General features: G+C 48.5%; 1 protein-coding gene across 1 annotated transcript in view; it reads left to right on the top strand.

Moving 5' to 3' along the window:
- The window catches only part of HFM1 (helicase for meiosis 1), a 472,985-nt gene that overhangs the window by 204,726 nt on the left and 253,681 nt on the right, over positions 1-14,578 (top strand). Inside the window, exon 12 of the mRNA XM_030206735.1 lies at positions 1,181-1,275. Coding sequence (XP_030062595.1) covers positions 1,181-1,275 — 95 coding nt within the window. The remainder of the gene's footprint in view (positions 1-1,180; positions 1,276-14,578) is intronic.

Raw genomic sequence — 14,578 nt, 5'->3', positions numbered from 1 at the left:
TAACCACTAGGCTACTCCACTCCTAGACAACAAGGATTCCTGGCGGTCATAAGTGTGCTCCGCACATCCCCATCCCTACCAACATAAATCCCTGATGACCGAAGTGGGCCATGGGTACCCTCATCCCACATCAGTACAAATTCCTGATGGCCCAAGAGGGTTCCAGAGACCTTTCCCTGATCCCTGAACCACTTTAGATTGGGAGGCAGAGGTAATGCCTATTTGCTCTTGCCTCTGGTGAGTGTATCTTGAAAAATGGAAGCACTTGATCTGTAGTGGCAGCACTCCCTTATTAGACCGGCATTTCATTCCAATGTACCTCTAGAGTCAAGATGGCGGTATATGAAGTGGATGCCAGTGAACACCTACCTGGGACCAGATAAGTAGTATTTTTTACATGGGAGTGCCATGTCTTTGGAGGCTGTTTGGTCAAGGGTTCCCTTGACACATGTGGTGCCTTGTCACATAGGTTCCCTGGTCTAGATAGCTTTGGACAGGTTTCTGTACTGTATTCAATAATGGCATGCAAATTATTGTGGCACTGGAAAAGGTGTGATGACAGAAAAAACAGCATACACTTCTGCAGTAACATGCCACTATTTTCTGCATCATGCTGAAGACTTTTCTTTCTCCATTTCTGTTAATGCGTAAAACGCTACTGAATGAGCATTGGCTCATGCACTGACAGAGAAAGAAAAATACCTTTTACCATTTGCAGAAAATGGTGGCATGTTACTGAAAAGGTATGCTCTTTTTTCTGTCATTGCACATTTTTTAACACCACAATAATTTGCATACCAGTAGTTTACTGAAGTAGAAGCAAATATTTTTGGAGCACGTGCATTAGAATACTATACATCGAAGCTCTGCACACAATTCTAACAGAACCCACTGATATTCAGCATTGCCTAATTAAATTAACTGGTTAAGTCAGGCTGCACAAATAGCAGGCTAAAGTTATTCAGATAAATTTATCTCGTTAACTGTAATTGTTTATTTCCAGTGGCAGGACTTACCCATGGATAAACTAATCTAGATAACTTTAATGCTAACTGGCCTACTGAATGTTTCAATCCTTGGCTGCTTTTCACCCATCAGAATATGGTTGGATTTGTTTAATTAAAAATCTATAATTTACAGTAGCAGAAGAAATGATCTTCACTATAAATTTTCTTTTCAGTTTGACACTACAGCTACAGCAGTCATTATGACTAGGTTAAGTACGAGAGAGAAGTATGTACAGATGTTAAATGCTGCAGACACTATAGAAAGCAGGTAAATATTTATGTAAAAAATAATCATGTAAATTCATTATTGATAATGAAATGCTTTATTGATTGACAAGCAGGATAAGTAGTCTTCACAGCTGGGTAATGTCATCTGAGAGAGACTGTCAAAGCAAAAGTGAACAAAGCTCTGTAAGGGGTCCCTTTACTAAATTGTGGTATGCACTAATTCGTGCTTACTGATGCTTAAACGGGCTTACTACAGAGTGCGCTGAAGCGTCCCATGGTAAGATTCAAATGTGCACGCACTACCCATGCGCTAAAACATATTTTTAATTTTTTCACTGAGGGGGGTGGCTATAGCAGCCAGTGCATCAGCTAACTGATTGGCATGGGATTAGTGCAGGTGGGCCCTTAATGCCACCAACAAAAAGGGCCCATCTGGCTAATGACCACATGATAATGGCAATATTAGTGCATATCCATTAACGTTGAAAATAGAATATTGTCCATTTTACTGCAGCGCTAAAAATGGCCTTAGCACTAGAGAATGGCATGGGGACAAATTTTGTTTATGTTTATTTCAAATTTGATATCCCCCAAATCTGGAAACAGGTCAAGGCGGCTATACAATAAAATTAAAATACAAGCAAAAATATCAGAAAAGAACACCAATAAAAATAGATTTTCCCCACCCTTTCCCCACGAGCTCTGTCTGATGTCATTTGCACAAGCCTCAAACAGTTATGGTTTTATATTTAAATCATTTTCTCCAAGGACAAGCAGGCTGCTTGTTCTCACAACTGGGTTGACATCCACGGCAGCCCCCACCAACCGGAACAAAATCTTCGCGGGCGGTCCCGCACGCAGAGCACGGCCACCGCGCACGCGCGGCCGTCTTCCGCCCGTGCGCGACCGTTCCCGCTCAGTTTTTATCGATTCCGCGCTGAGGAGAGACGTGTTACCGTCTCTCTCTTGGTCAGCCCAGGAAAGCCGCGAATTTTCTTTTTCGTGCGCGTTCGCGCTTCTTTTCTTTCTTATCTCTAAAAAAAAAAAAAACAGTTTGTTTGTCCCCTCGTCGTCTTAGCGCGGGGGAGCTTAGTTGCGGCCTTGTGGCTGCTAGGTCGTTTCTTTTTCGGGTGTGCTTTTCTCCGCCACCATCGACGACTTTGACTTCGCCGACGCGATTTTTCCGTCAATGTCCTCGAAGGTCCCGAGTGGATTCAAGAAGTGTGGTCGGTGCGGCCGGCATATCTCGCAAACCGATACTCACGCTTGGTGTCTCCAGTGCCTTGGCCTGGAGCATAATACCAAGACGTGCACCCTGTGTCTCGGATTGCGAAAGCGGACACAGGTGGCGAGGCAAGTTCGTCGGGACCAACTTTTTGGAACTTGCGCCGGCACTTCGACGGCATCGGTGTCGACGGCCGGGTCTTCGGTACCGCTACCGATGTCGACAAAATCGACACCGACGATGGCATCGACCCCAGGAGCACAGGTGCCGTTGGCCCGCCGGACCTCCGGCAACGGCGGGGGTGAGCGGCCGCGCGGGCAGTCGGCCCCGGCCACTCCCTCTACCCAGGGCCATTGGGACCGAACCCTGTCAGACCCGATCCCTCGAGGCCGGGGGGGTTCTACCTCCTCTTCATCTCTGCCACCGAGCGTCGATGATGGGCACCGAAAGAAACCAAAGAAGCATCGGCATCGGTCGCCCACGGCTCACGGGACTGCTAGTTCCGGCGCCTCCAGAGATGAGTCGACACCGAGGAAACGGCAGTGCCGAGATGAGCGTACCTCCTCGGTCGAAGAGGTATCGCTGCGTCAGTCCATGGGTGCTTCGGTACCGTCTCCTGGACCCGAGCAGCTTCCGGCATCGGCACCCACACCGGCCCCCCTGCCTTTCCCGACAGCGGGCCTGGACGAGTGCCTCCGAGCCATCCTTCCAGGGATTCTGGAAGGGCTGAGGCGCCGGCGTGCTCCAGCCCGATGCCGAGGCCTCCGACACCGACGCCACTTGCGGTACCGGTGTCGACCACCACGCAGGTGGAATCCCCATCGACGTCAATGGAGGGAGCTTCATCCCCGCCGGCACGGGAGTCCACCGCTCGACGCCACCATCGAGGACGTGGTTCCTCGCAGTCGAGACGGGCCCGGTTCAGGTCGGAGCTGAAAGAGCTCATGTCCGACACCGAGGAAGAGGCCTCATGGGGGGAGGAGGAAGACCCCAGATATTTCCCTCCAATCCCACTCCTTCACCGGAGAGGAAGCTCTCGCCCCCTGAGAACCTCTCCTTTGCCTCCTTTGTCAGGGATATGTCTATATGCATTCCCTTCCCCGTGGTCTCTGTGGATGAGCCGAGGGCTGAGATGCTCGAGGTCCTCAACTATCCATCACCACCTAGAGAGTCTTCCACGGTACCGTTGCACAATGTCCTCAAAGAGACACTGCTTCGGAACTGGCAGAAGCCATTATCTAACCCCACCATTCCCAAGAAAGCGGAGTCCCAATACAGAATCCACTCTGACCCAGAGTTAATGCGGCCCCAATTGCCTCATGACTCGGCGGTCGTGGACTCTGCTCTCAAGAGGGCACGGAGTTCGAGGGATACCGGGGCAGGAGTCTCGCACTCTGGACTCGTTTGGGAGGAAGGCCTACCAATCTTCCATGCTCCTGACCCGCATCCAGTCCTACCAGCTCTACACGAGCATTCACATGCCAAACAATGTGAATCAACTGGTGGACCTGGTCGATAAGCTCCCTCCGGAGTAGTCCAGGCCTTTTCAGGAGGTGGTCAGGCAGCTGAAGGCGTGTAGAAAGTTCCTGTCCAGGGGTATATATGACACCTGTGATGTGGCATCTCGAGCTGCGGCCCAAGCTATAGTGATGCGCAGACTCTCCTGGCTGCGTGCCTCTGACCTGCACAACCGCACCCAGCAACGGCTGGCGGATGTCCCTTGCCGGGGAGATAACATTTTCGGCAAGAAGGTCGAGCAGTTGGTGGACCAACTACACCAGCGGGAAACTGCCCTCGACAAGCTCTCCCACTGAGCGCCTTCAGCATCTACCTCTACAGGTGGACGTTTTTCCCGGGCCAGGCAGGCTGCACCCTACGCCTCCACTCCACCAAATTGCCCACCGGGAGCTCAATCCTTCAGCTCCCGTCACAAGCAGGTACTTGCAGAGGAACTCTCCGCCCTTCTCAGCGCCAATGAAGTGCCTCGTGGTGGTCGCGGCGTATCTACGCAAGCTGGGAGTGCACGTGTTCCCATATCTCGACGATTGGTTGGTCAAGAACACCTCGGAGGCAGGGGCTCTCCGGTCCATGCAGTGCACTATTCACCTCCTGGAGCTGCTGAGGTTTTCATAGGAATTCATAGGAGCTCTGCTGAATTCACAGACGGCTCAGGCCTTTCTTCCCAAAGCGAGGGCCCGCAACCTCCTGTCCCTCGCTTCCCAGACCAGAGCGTCTCAGCAGGTCACAGCTCGGCAGATGTTGAGACTCCTAGGTCATATGGCCTCTACAGTTCATGGGACTCCCATGGCTCGTCTTCACATGAGATCTGCTCAATGGACCCTAGCTTCCCAGTGGCGCCAAGCCACCGGGAATCTAGAAGATGTCATCCGCCTGTCCCTCAGTTGTCGCAATTCGCTGCACTGGTGGACACTTCGGACCAATTTGACCCTGGGACGTCCATTCCAAATTCCGCAGCCCACGAAAGTGCTGACGACGGATGCATCTCGCCTGGGGTGGGGAGCTCATGTCGATGGGCTCCATACCCAGGGACTGTGGCCCCTCCAGGAACAGGATCTTCAGATCAACCTCCTGGAGCTCCAAGCGGTGTGGAACGCACTGAAGGCCTTCAGAGATCGGCTGTCCTATCAAATTATCCAAATTCGGACAGACAATCAGGTTGCAATGTATTACATCAACAAGCAGGGGGGCACCGGATCTCGCCCCCTGTGTCAGGAAGCCGTCGGGATGTGGCGTTGGGCCCGCCAGTTCGGCATGCTTCTTCAAGCCACATACCTGGCAGGTGTAAACAACAGTCTGGCCGACAGACTGAGCAGAGTCATGCAACCGCACGAGTGGTCGCTCCATTCCAGAGTGGTACCAAGATCTTCTGAGAATGGGGCACTCCCTCGGTGGACCTTTTCGCCTCTCAGACCAACCACAAGCTGCCTCTGTTCTGTTCCAGACTACAGGCACACGGCAGACTAGCGTCGGATGCCTTTCTCCTCCATTGGGGGACCGGCCTCCTGTATGCTTATCCTCCCATACCTTTGGTGGGGAAGACCTTACTGAAGCTCAAGCAAGACCATGGCACCATGATTCTGATAGCGCCTTTTTGGCCCCATCAGATCTGGTTCCCTCTACTTCTGGAGTTGTCCTCCGAAGAACCGTGGAGCTTGGAGTTTTTTCCGACTCTCATATCGCAGAACGACGGAGCGCTTCTGCACCCCAACCTTCAGTCTCTGGCTCTCACGGCCTGGATGTTGAGGGCGTAGACTTTGCTTCGTTGGGTCTGTCTGAGGGTGTCTCCCGCGTCTTGCTTGCCTCTAGAAGGGATTCCACTAAAAAGAGTTACTTTTTCAAGTGGAGGAGGTTTGTCGTTTGGTGTGAGAGCAAGGCCCTAGAACCTCGTTCTTGTCCTGCACAGAACCTGCTTGAATACCTTCTGCACTTATCAGAGTCTGGCCTCAAGACCAACTCAGTAAGGAATCACCTTAGTGCGATTAGTGCCTACCATCATCGTGTAGAGGGTGAAGCCATCTCTGGAGAGCCTTTAGTCGTTCGATTCATGAGAGGCTTGCTTTTGTCAAGGCCCCCTGTCAAGCCTCCTGCAGTGTCATGGGATCTCAACGTCGTCCTCACCCAGCTGATGAAACCTCCTTTTGAGCCACTGAATTCCTGCCATCTGAAGTACTTGACCTGGAAGGTCATTTTCTTGGTGGCAGTTACTTCAGCTCGTAGAGTCAGTGAGCTGCAAGCCCTGGTAGCTCATGCTCCTTATACCAAATTTCATCATAACAGAGTAGTGCTCCGCACTCACCCTAAGTTCCTGCCAAAGGTGGTGTCGGAGTTCCATCTTAACCAATCAATTGTCTTGCCAACATTCTTTCCCAGACCGCATACCCGCCCTGCTGAGCGTCAGTTGCACACATTGGACTGCAAGCGAGCGTTGGCCTTCTATTTGGAGCGGACACAGCCCCACAGACAGTCCGCCCAATTGTTTGTTTCTTTCGACCCCAATAGGAAAGGGGTCGCTGTCGGGAAACGCACCATCTCCAATTGGCTAGCAGATTGCATTTCCTTCACTTATGCCCAGGCTGGGCTGGCTCTTGAGGGTCATGTCACGGCTCATAGTGTTAGAGCCATGGCAGCGTCGGTGGCCCACTTGAAGTCAGCCACTATTGAAGAGATTTGCAAAGCTGTGACGTGGTCATCGGTCCACACATTCACATCTCATTACTGCCTACAGCAGGATACCCGACGCGACAGTCGGTTCGGGCAGTCGGTGCTGCAGAATCTGTTTGGGGTTTGAATCCAACTCCACCCTCCAGGACCCGAATTTATTCTGGTCAGGCTGCACTCTCAGTTAGTTGTTCTTCGTAGGTCAATTTCTGTTATGCCCTCACCGTTGCGAGGTTCAATTGACCTGGGTTCTTATTTTGAGTGAGCCTGAGAGCTAGGGATGCCCCAGTCGTGAGAACAAGCAGCCTGCTTGTCCTCGGAGAAAGCGAATGATACATACCGGTAGCAGGTGTTCTCCGAGGACAGCAGGCTGATTGTTCTCACCTACCCTCCCTCCTCCCCTTTGGAGTTGTGTTTTACTCATTCCTTTGCTTGTCATTCAACTGAGCGGGAACAGTCGTGCACGGGCGGGAAGATGGCCGTGCATGCGCGGTGGGCGTGCCCTGCGTGCGGGACCGCCCACGAAGTTTTTGTTCCGGTTGGTGGGGGCTGCCGTGGATGTCAACCCAGTCGTGAGAACAATCAGCCTGCTGTCCTCGGAGAACACCTGCTACAGGTATGTATCATTCGCTTTATTAAAGTATAAAAAGAAACAATATTCTATACAACTGTCATTTTTATAAATCACAAGCAATACAGAACATGGATCAACAAAACCTGTCTCCCCCTTCCTCATAAATATCCCCTCTACTACATAGAAAATTCATGCTAACAGAATACCTTGGTCACACACACAGAACACAAATGCCAAATACATAATAGCTGACCAAAAATGATAAACATAAATTAAACCACAATCCCAAAAAGCCACACCTTGCATGTAATACACACCAAAGAAATAGAAAGATATGCATTTCCTCCTATACTGTGCAAAACATAGAGATCACACATGCCAGGGATGGTGTTAGGGGAAGTAACATAGTAAAGAAAGGCAGATAAAGACCTGTACGGTCCATCCAGTCTGCCCAACAAGATAAACTCATTTTACATGGTATGTGATACTTTATATGTATACCCAAGTTTGATTTGTCCTTGCCATTCACAGGGCACAGACCATAGAAGTCTTCCCAGCACTGTTCTTGTACTAAAAGTTCTGAAGCTAACGTCGAAGCCCCTTAAAATTTACACTCTAGCCCATCCATATCTGTTCAGTCACGATCAGGGCTTAGACCGTAGAAGTCTGCGAAGCACTGGTTTTGCTTCTAAATTACCCGTGTTGCCACCCAATCTCCACTAAGATTCCGTGGATCCATTCCTACTAAACAGGATTCCTTTGTGTTTATCCCACACATTTTTGAATTCCATTACTGTTTTCATCTCCACCACCTCCCGCGGGAAGGCATTCCATGTATCCGCCACCTTTTTCGTGAAAAAATACTTCCTGACATTACCCCTGAGTCTGCCTCTCTTCAACCTCAATTCATGTCCTCTAGTTCTACTGCCTTCTGTCTCCGGAAAAGGTTTGTTTACGGATTAATGCCTTTCAAATATTTGAATGTCTGTATCATGTCGCCCCTGTTTCTCTTTTCCTCCAAGGTATACATGTTCGGCAAGTCTCTCCTCTTACGGTTTGCAGCGCAAATCCCATACCATTTTTGAAGCTTTTCTTTGCACCGCTTCCAGTCTTTTTACATCTTTAGCAAGATATGGCCTCCAAAACTGAACACAATACACCAGGTGGGGCCTCACCAACGACTTGTAGAGGGGCATCAACACCTCCTTCTGCTGGTTATACCCCTCTCTATGCAGCCTAGAATCCTTCTGGCCATGGCCGTTGCCTTGTCGCATTGTTTCTTCACCTTCAGATCCTCAGACACCAACACCCCAAGTTCTCTCTCCTGAGACAAGCTTACTAATCTTTCCCCTCCTATTCGGTGTCTCTCTTTTGGGTTTATGCACCCCAAGTGCATCACTTTGCACTTCTTGGCATTAAATTTTAACTATGAAGATCCAACCTCGCAGCCTAAAAACTGCAATCAAATGTGTTATTTTAATAACCACGTTGTGGCACAAACAAACAAACAAACACAACCCAGCCATTAGGCTGCAAGTTTTGATCTTCATATGTAATTTGAGAGCTTGGGTGTATTATTGTTCATTAAATTTTAACTGCCAGACCCTCGACCATTCTTGAAACGTTTGGAGATCCCTTCTCATTGTTTCTATTGCCTCCAGGGTATCCACTGTATTGGCTATCTTCGTGCCATCCACAAAAAGGCAAACCTGTTCTTCCAACCCTTCAGCAATATCTCCCACAAATATATTAAACAGATTTGGTCCCAGCACCGACTTCTGAAGGACTCCACTGCTCTCCTTCCTTTCCTTCAAGCGGATTCCGTTTACCACCACCCTCTGCCACCTGTTGGTCAACCAGTTTCTTATCCAGTTCACCACTTTTGGTCCTAAGTTCAGTCCTTTCAGCTTATTCACAAGTTTTCTGTGGGGGACTGTATCAAAGGCTTTTCTGAAAGCTAAGTAGATTACATCTAGCGCACATGCTCCATCTAGTTGTTTGGTCACCCAGTCAAAGAAGTCAATAAGATTCGTTTGGCAGGATTTTCCTATGGTAAAGCCATGTTGCCATGGGTCCTGTAGCACATTGGCTTCTAGAAAGTTAACTATCCTTTCTTTCAGCAGTGACTTCATTATTTTTCCTTCCACTGTCGTGAGACTTACCAGTCTGTAGTTTCCCACTTCTTCCCTGTCTCTACTTTTGTGAAGAGGGACCACATCCGCTCGCATCCAATCTCGCGGAACCTCTCCCGTCTGTAAAGATCTATTAAATAAATCTTTGAGGTCCTGCCATGACTTCTCTGAGCTCCCTCAGTATCCTGGGACGTATCCCATCTAGCCCTATAGCTTTGTCCACCTTTAGGTTCTCAAGCTATTTTTAAACTCTTTCTTCTGTAAATGGCATAGTATTCACTCCATTTCCAGATGTTCTCTTGGCAGCTGACCGTGGTCCTTCTCCAGGATTTTCCTCCGTGAACACCAAAGAGAAGTAATTGTTTAGCATGTTTGCTTTATTCCCATCACTCTCCACATAGCCATTCTCATTATCTTTCAATCTTCAAATTTCACTAGCCGTATTTCCCTCTTTGCTTCTTTGAGTTTAATGTGATAATCTTTTTTGTGATCCTCTCATTGCGTTCTTTTGTATTTCTTGAACAAAGCCTCTTTTGCTCTTATTTTTTCAGCTACTTATTTGGAGAACCATATAGGCTTCCTGTTTCTCATGTTTTTGCTTACTTTCCTTGCAAAAAGATCAGTTGCCATATTTATAGCAGCCTTTAGCTTTGACCACTGATTTTCCACTTCTCCTATGTCTTCCCACACCAACAGATCCTTCTTCATGTATTCCTCCATTTTATCAAAATCAGTACGTCTGAAATCCAGTACTTTGAGGTTTGTGCTCCCGCACTCCACCATTGCCCTTATGTGTGATCACTATTACAAAGGTGGGCACCCACCCGGATATTGGAAACATTTCCTTCATTCATGAGCTCTAGATCCAGCATCGACCATTCCCTTGTGGGTTCCGTTACCATTTGTCTGATCAAAGCACTTTGACAGGTGTGTATAATCTCCCTACTTCTTTCCAATTCTGCAGGCGGGACGTTCCAATCCACATCAGACAAGTTGAAATCTCCCAACAGCAGCACCGCCCCTTTCATACCAATCTTTTGAATATCTTCTATCAGATCCTTGTCTAGCTTCTCCGTTTGTGCTGGAGGTCTGTAGATAACCCCCGCGTGGATGCAGGTTCCATCTTCTCTTTCCGGGACAATCCATAAAGCTTTTTCCTTTCCCCAGGTTCCCCGCATTTCAGCCGCTCTGATATTGTCTCTCACATACAGTACCACTCCTCCACCTCTTCGGTCTTCTCTATCCTTCTTAAAAAGATTATAGCCTGGTATGATCACATCCTATTCATGCGAATCATCATGTAATAGCAACAATATACAAGTTTTCTTCAAACATCAGGGCTTGCAAGTCTTGAACCTTTTTACTTAGACACAAGTATTTGTGCTCATTGCTTTTTTCCATGTTCTTATTGAGTTTAGGTGCTTTTCTATATTTAGTTGCCCTTTCCCTCTGCCATCATGTTTATTCTATGGGTGAATTTCTGAATTCTCTTATTTCCTTTTGTCACCCCCACCCTCTAATTTAAATGTCTAGAAACATACCCTCTGAATTTCTCCCCAAGGATCCTTTTTTCTTGTCACAGAAAGAGGTAGCCCATCATTACAGTACAGCCTGTTATTTTTCCACATATTACCCCATGCTCCTATGTATCTAAAACCCTGTTCTTTACACCAAGACTCAAGCTACTTATTAAATTCCACTGTTTTGCTCAGTCTTTCCTCTCCCATCCCCCATGTAGGAATTACTTCAGAAAAAGCCACAGTCCGAACCAAAGATTTCAGTCCCTCCCCAAGCTTCTGGAATGCTCTCTGTGCTGTAAACTTGCTATTGTTGGCCAGGTCATTTGTCCCCAAGTGAATTACAACATCAGTATTTGAAGCCTTTCTATCTTCTCGGATCACTTTCAGTATTTGATCGGCATACTTGGTAGTTGAAGATCCTGGAAGGCATTTCACTAGTTTGGAACCCTTGAATTGTGCTCCTAAGTTAATGCATCTTATCATGGAGTCTCCAAGCAGTAAGAATTTTCTGCTTTTCACCAATCTGTCATTGTCTGGTTGATGGTTATTGGGTTGTTACTTTCATTGCCCATGGTTTCACCATAGTATTTTATTTTTCAGCATCATTATAATGCAATGCAACAAAAGAATTTGACAGGGCAAAGGTTTGGAGGATGAGTGCTTCTGTGTCACAGATCTTAGTCTTCCAGAGCCTACTGTGACCCATCTAGTCCTCTTTTGTTTCATTCTCTGTGGTAGTGGTGGTGGTAAATTGGCTGGGAACTGAGTAATCTTGGATGCTTCTTTAATTGTGGCTAATTCCTTCTTTAGTTTGTTAATCTCATCTTTCAAAGCTGATATTTGGAGACAGATAAGACAAGCTCTAAGGTTCGAGATAGTTTGCCTTAGGATTAAAGCAGAACATTTATTGCACTGAATGAAGGTCATATCAATGTGATTCACAGGAGTGAAAAGGTGAACTATGATGGGGGATAATAAGGAGTAGGATTGGCCAATTGTGGTGTAATGAAGATATTTGTCCCTTGATTGCCCTATATAGAGGAAGTTCACCTAGGGGTGGGTGGGCGATGGATGGGTGGGAAAATAGAGTCAGACCCTCTGCAAGTGAAAAGACAGGTCTTTTTTTAATAGTATAGAATAGGAGGTAAAGTCAGCAGTTTATCAGGAAGATATTAAGACACAGGTAACATAAGTTTACAATCAAACCAAGTCTGAAAATGCCCAGTTAGCTCAGACAGCTCTCAAGGTAAACGTAAGCTCTGTTTTTTCTTCTACCACACAGCTGTATACAATTGCCCCTCCTCCAGAGGTATGCAGTCTATGAGTCACCAAATATTATGTAACCAAATTGATTGAATTAAGTGGCACTGAAGATTCAAAACACAATTTTGAATCTTCAGTGCCACTTAATTCAATCACACAATTCTAATAAACACACCTTTAAGACAGACACCAGAGTCACCAGATTCTGTGTAACCAAACTGATTGGATTAAGTCACTTGAGAGTGCAACTAGTACGCGTGCTGGAATTCTGCGCCAAAGTAATCAAAATTCTGCAAGCTTGTGATATTTGAACAAATATTTCAGCCCCCTCCCTGTACACAAATACCATCCATATTTTTATCCAGCCCCTCTACCATCACCCATGGCATCCACCTTTTTTTACAGCCCCCTCCCTACACCCACACACCATCCATAATTTTTCCAGACCCCCTTCCTGCACCCCTATATAGCATCCACCTTTTTAAGCCCCCTCCTTCCCTGGACTCACACATAGCATCTAAACATCTATCTTTTTTACTGCCCCCTTCCTCCCTGCACCCACACATATCATTCCCCTTTTTTACAGCCCCTTCCATCCCTCGCTATACCCATCCACAACATGCACCTTTTTTACAACCCCTCCCTCCCTGCTCCCACACATAAAATCCACCTCTTTTATAGCTCCCTCCTGTCCTCCTTCCACCCACCCACATCATCCATCCTTTTTTACAACTCCCTCCCTCCACCCACAGCATCCTTTTTTTACAACTCTCTCCACAACTCCCTCTACCCACCCACAGCATCTACTTTTTTTTTTTTTTTACAACTCCCTCCACCCACTCCTCCACTTTTTTAACAGCCCCTTCCCTCCCTGCCTACATCTACATGCCATTCATATATTTCTCCGAGGACAAGCAGGCTGCTTGTTCTCACATGTGTAGGGTCGGCGTCTACGGCGGCCCCAGGAACGGAGATTTGCCAGCAAAATCTTTAAAAACCTTTGCGACAGCCAGTAGAGCGCAGGATGGGTGCACCGTGCATGCACAGCCATCTTCCCGCCCACGCGCGTTTGTTCCCGCCTCAGTTTTTTCTTTTCCGCGGTGGAGAGTGGCTGCATGTCAGTCTCTCTCCCTCAGGTCCCAGGAAAAACTTAGGCGCCTTTCACGAGTTTTGTATCGCTTTCTTTTTGTTTCAAGTAGCCTTTTGTTCTCTTTTTATTTCCAGTTTTTAAAAAAACCCTTCATTCTTTCTTAGTTTTTGCCCCTTGGCGTTAACGTCCGTGGTTCTCCCTTTTTGTGCCCTTGGTTGGCACCATCGAGCCGTTTGATTTCGCCGCCGCGATTTTTCTGCTGATGTCATTGAAGCCTCCCAGCGGCTTCAAGAAGTATGCGCGGTGCCAGCGGTCGATCTCGGGCACTGACCCGCACTCCTGGTGCATCCAGTGCCTTAGGCCCGACCATCGCCCAGACGCTTGCAAGTTGTGTCTGAGCTTGAAAAAGCGGACACAGGCGTCGAGAAGAGCTCCTCGGAACCGTCTTTTCAGAGCTCCGACTGATTCCTCGGTGTCGATGTCGACAGCGGTACCGAGGTCGTCGTTGTCGATATCAGCATGGGGGATGGCATCGACATTGGGAGCGCAGGCAATGGCTGTCCGAACTTCACCTTTAGCTGGGAGTAGTGAGCCGTCGAGTGGGTCTCCAACTGTCTCGAAGGCTCCTGCTGGGCAGGCCCACCGGGACCGACCGATGTCAGACCCGACCCCGAGGAGGCATGTGGATTCCACGTCCTCCTCGTCGGTACCGAGGAGTGCTGGTGACGTGCTTCGAGCGAAGGCGAAGAAGCATCGGCACCGGTCTCCCTCGAGACACGGTACCGGGAGCTCTGGGGCATAGAAGGATTCGGCACCCGGAAAGCGTCGACGCCAGGAGGAGTGCTCACCCTTCATACAAGAGGTGTTGGTGCGTCGATCTTCGGACAACCCGGTACCGCCTCCCAGACCTTCACAGATTCTGAATTCAACTCCGGTACCGGCCCCACAGCCTTCCTCGACAGCGACTCTGGAGGAGAGCATTCGAGCCATTCTTCCCGGTCTTCTGGAAGGGCTGCTGCATCAGTCTGTTCCGGTATCGGGGGTGCTTGCACCCTCGGTACCGTCGATGGAAGCAGCGGCTGGCTCTGTGCTTGTGGTGAGGTCCCTGATGCCGGTACCGCTTGCCCAGGTCAACTCCCCGTCGTTGGAGGGAGCTTCATTGCCGCTGGAATGAGAGTCGACTTCTCGTCATCGCCATAGGGGGCATGGTTCCTCAGCGCCGAGTCGGGCCTGGTTTCGGACTGTAGTTCGAGAACTCTTGTCCAATACCGAGGAGGATGCCTCCTGGGATGAAGGGGAAGACCCTAGATATTTCTCTTCCGAGGGGTCTTGTGGTTTTCCCTCTGATCCTACTCCTTCA

The sequence above is a fragment of the Microcaecilia unicolor genome, chromosome 6, assembly GCF_901765095.1.
Source record: "Microcaecilia unicolor chromosome 6, aMicUni1.1, whole genome shotgun sequence".
NCBI classification, from domain to species: Eukaryota; Metazoa; Chordata; class Amphibia; order Gymnophiona; family Siphonopidae; genus Microcaecilia; species Microcaecilia unicolor.
This window is presented reverse-complemented; position numbering and strand designations above follow the sequence as displayed.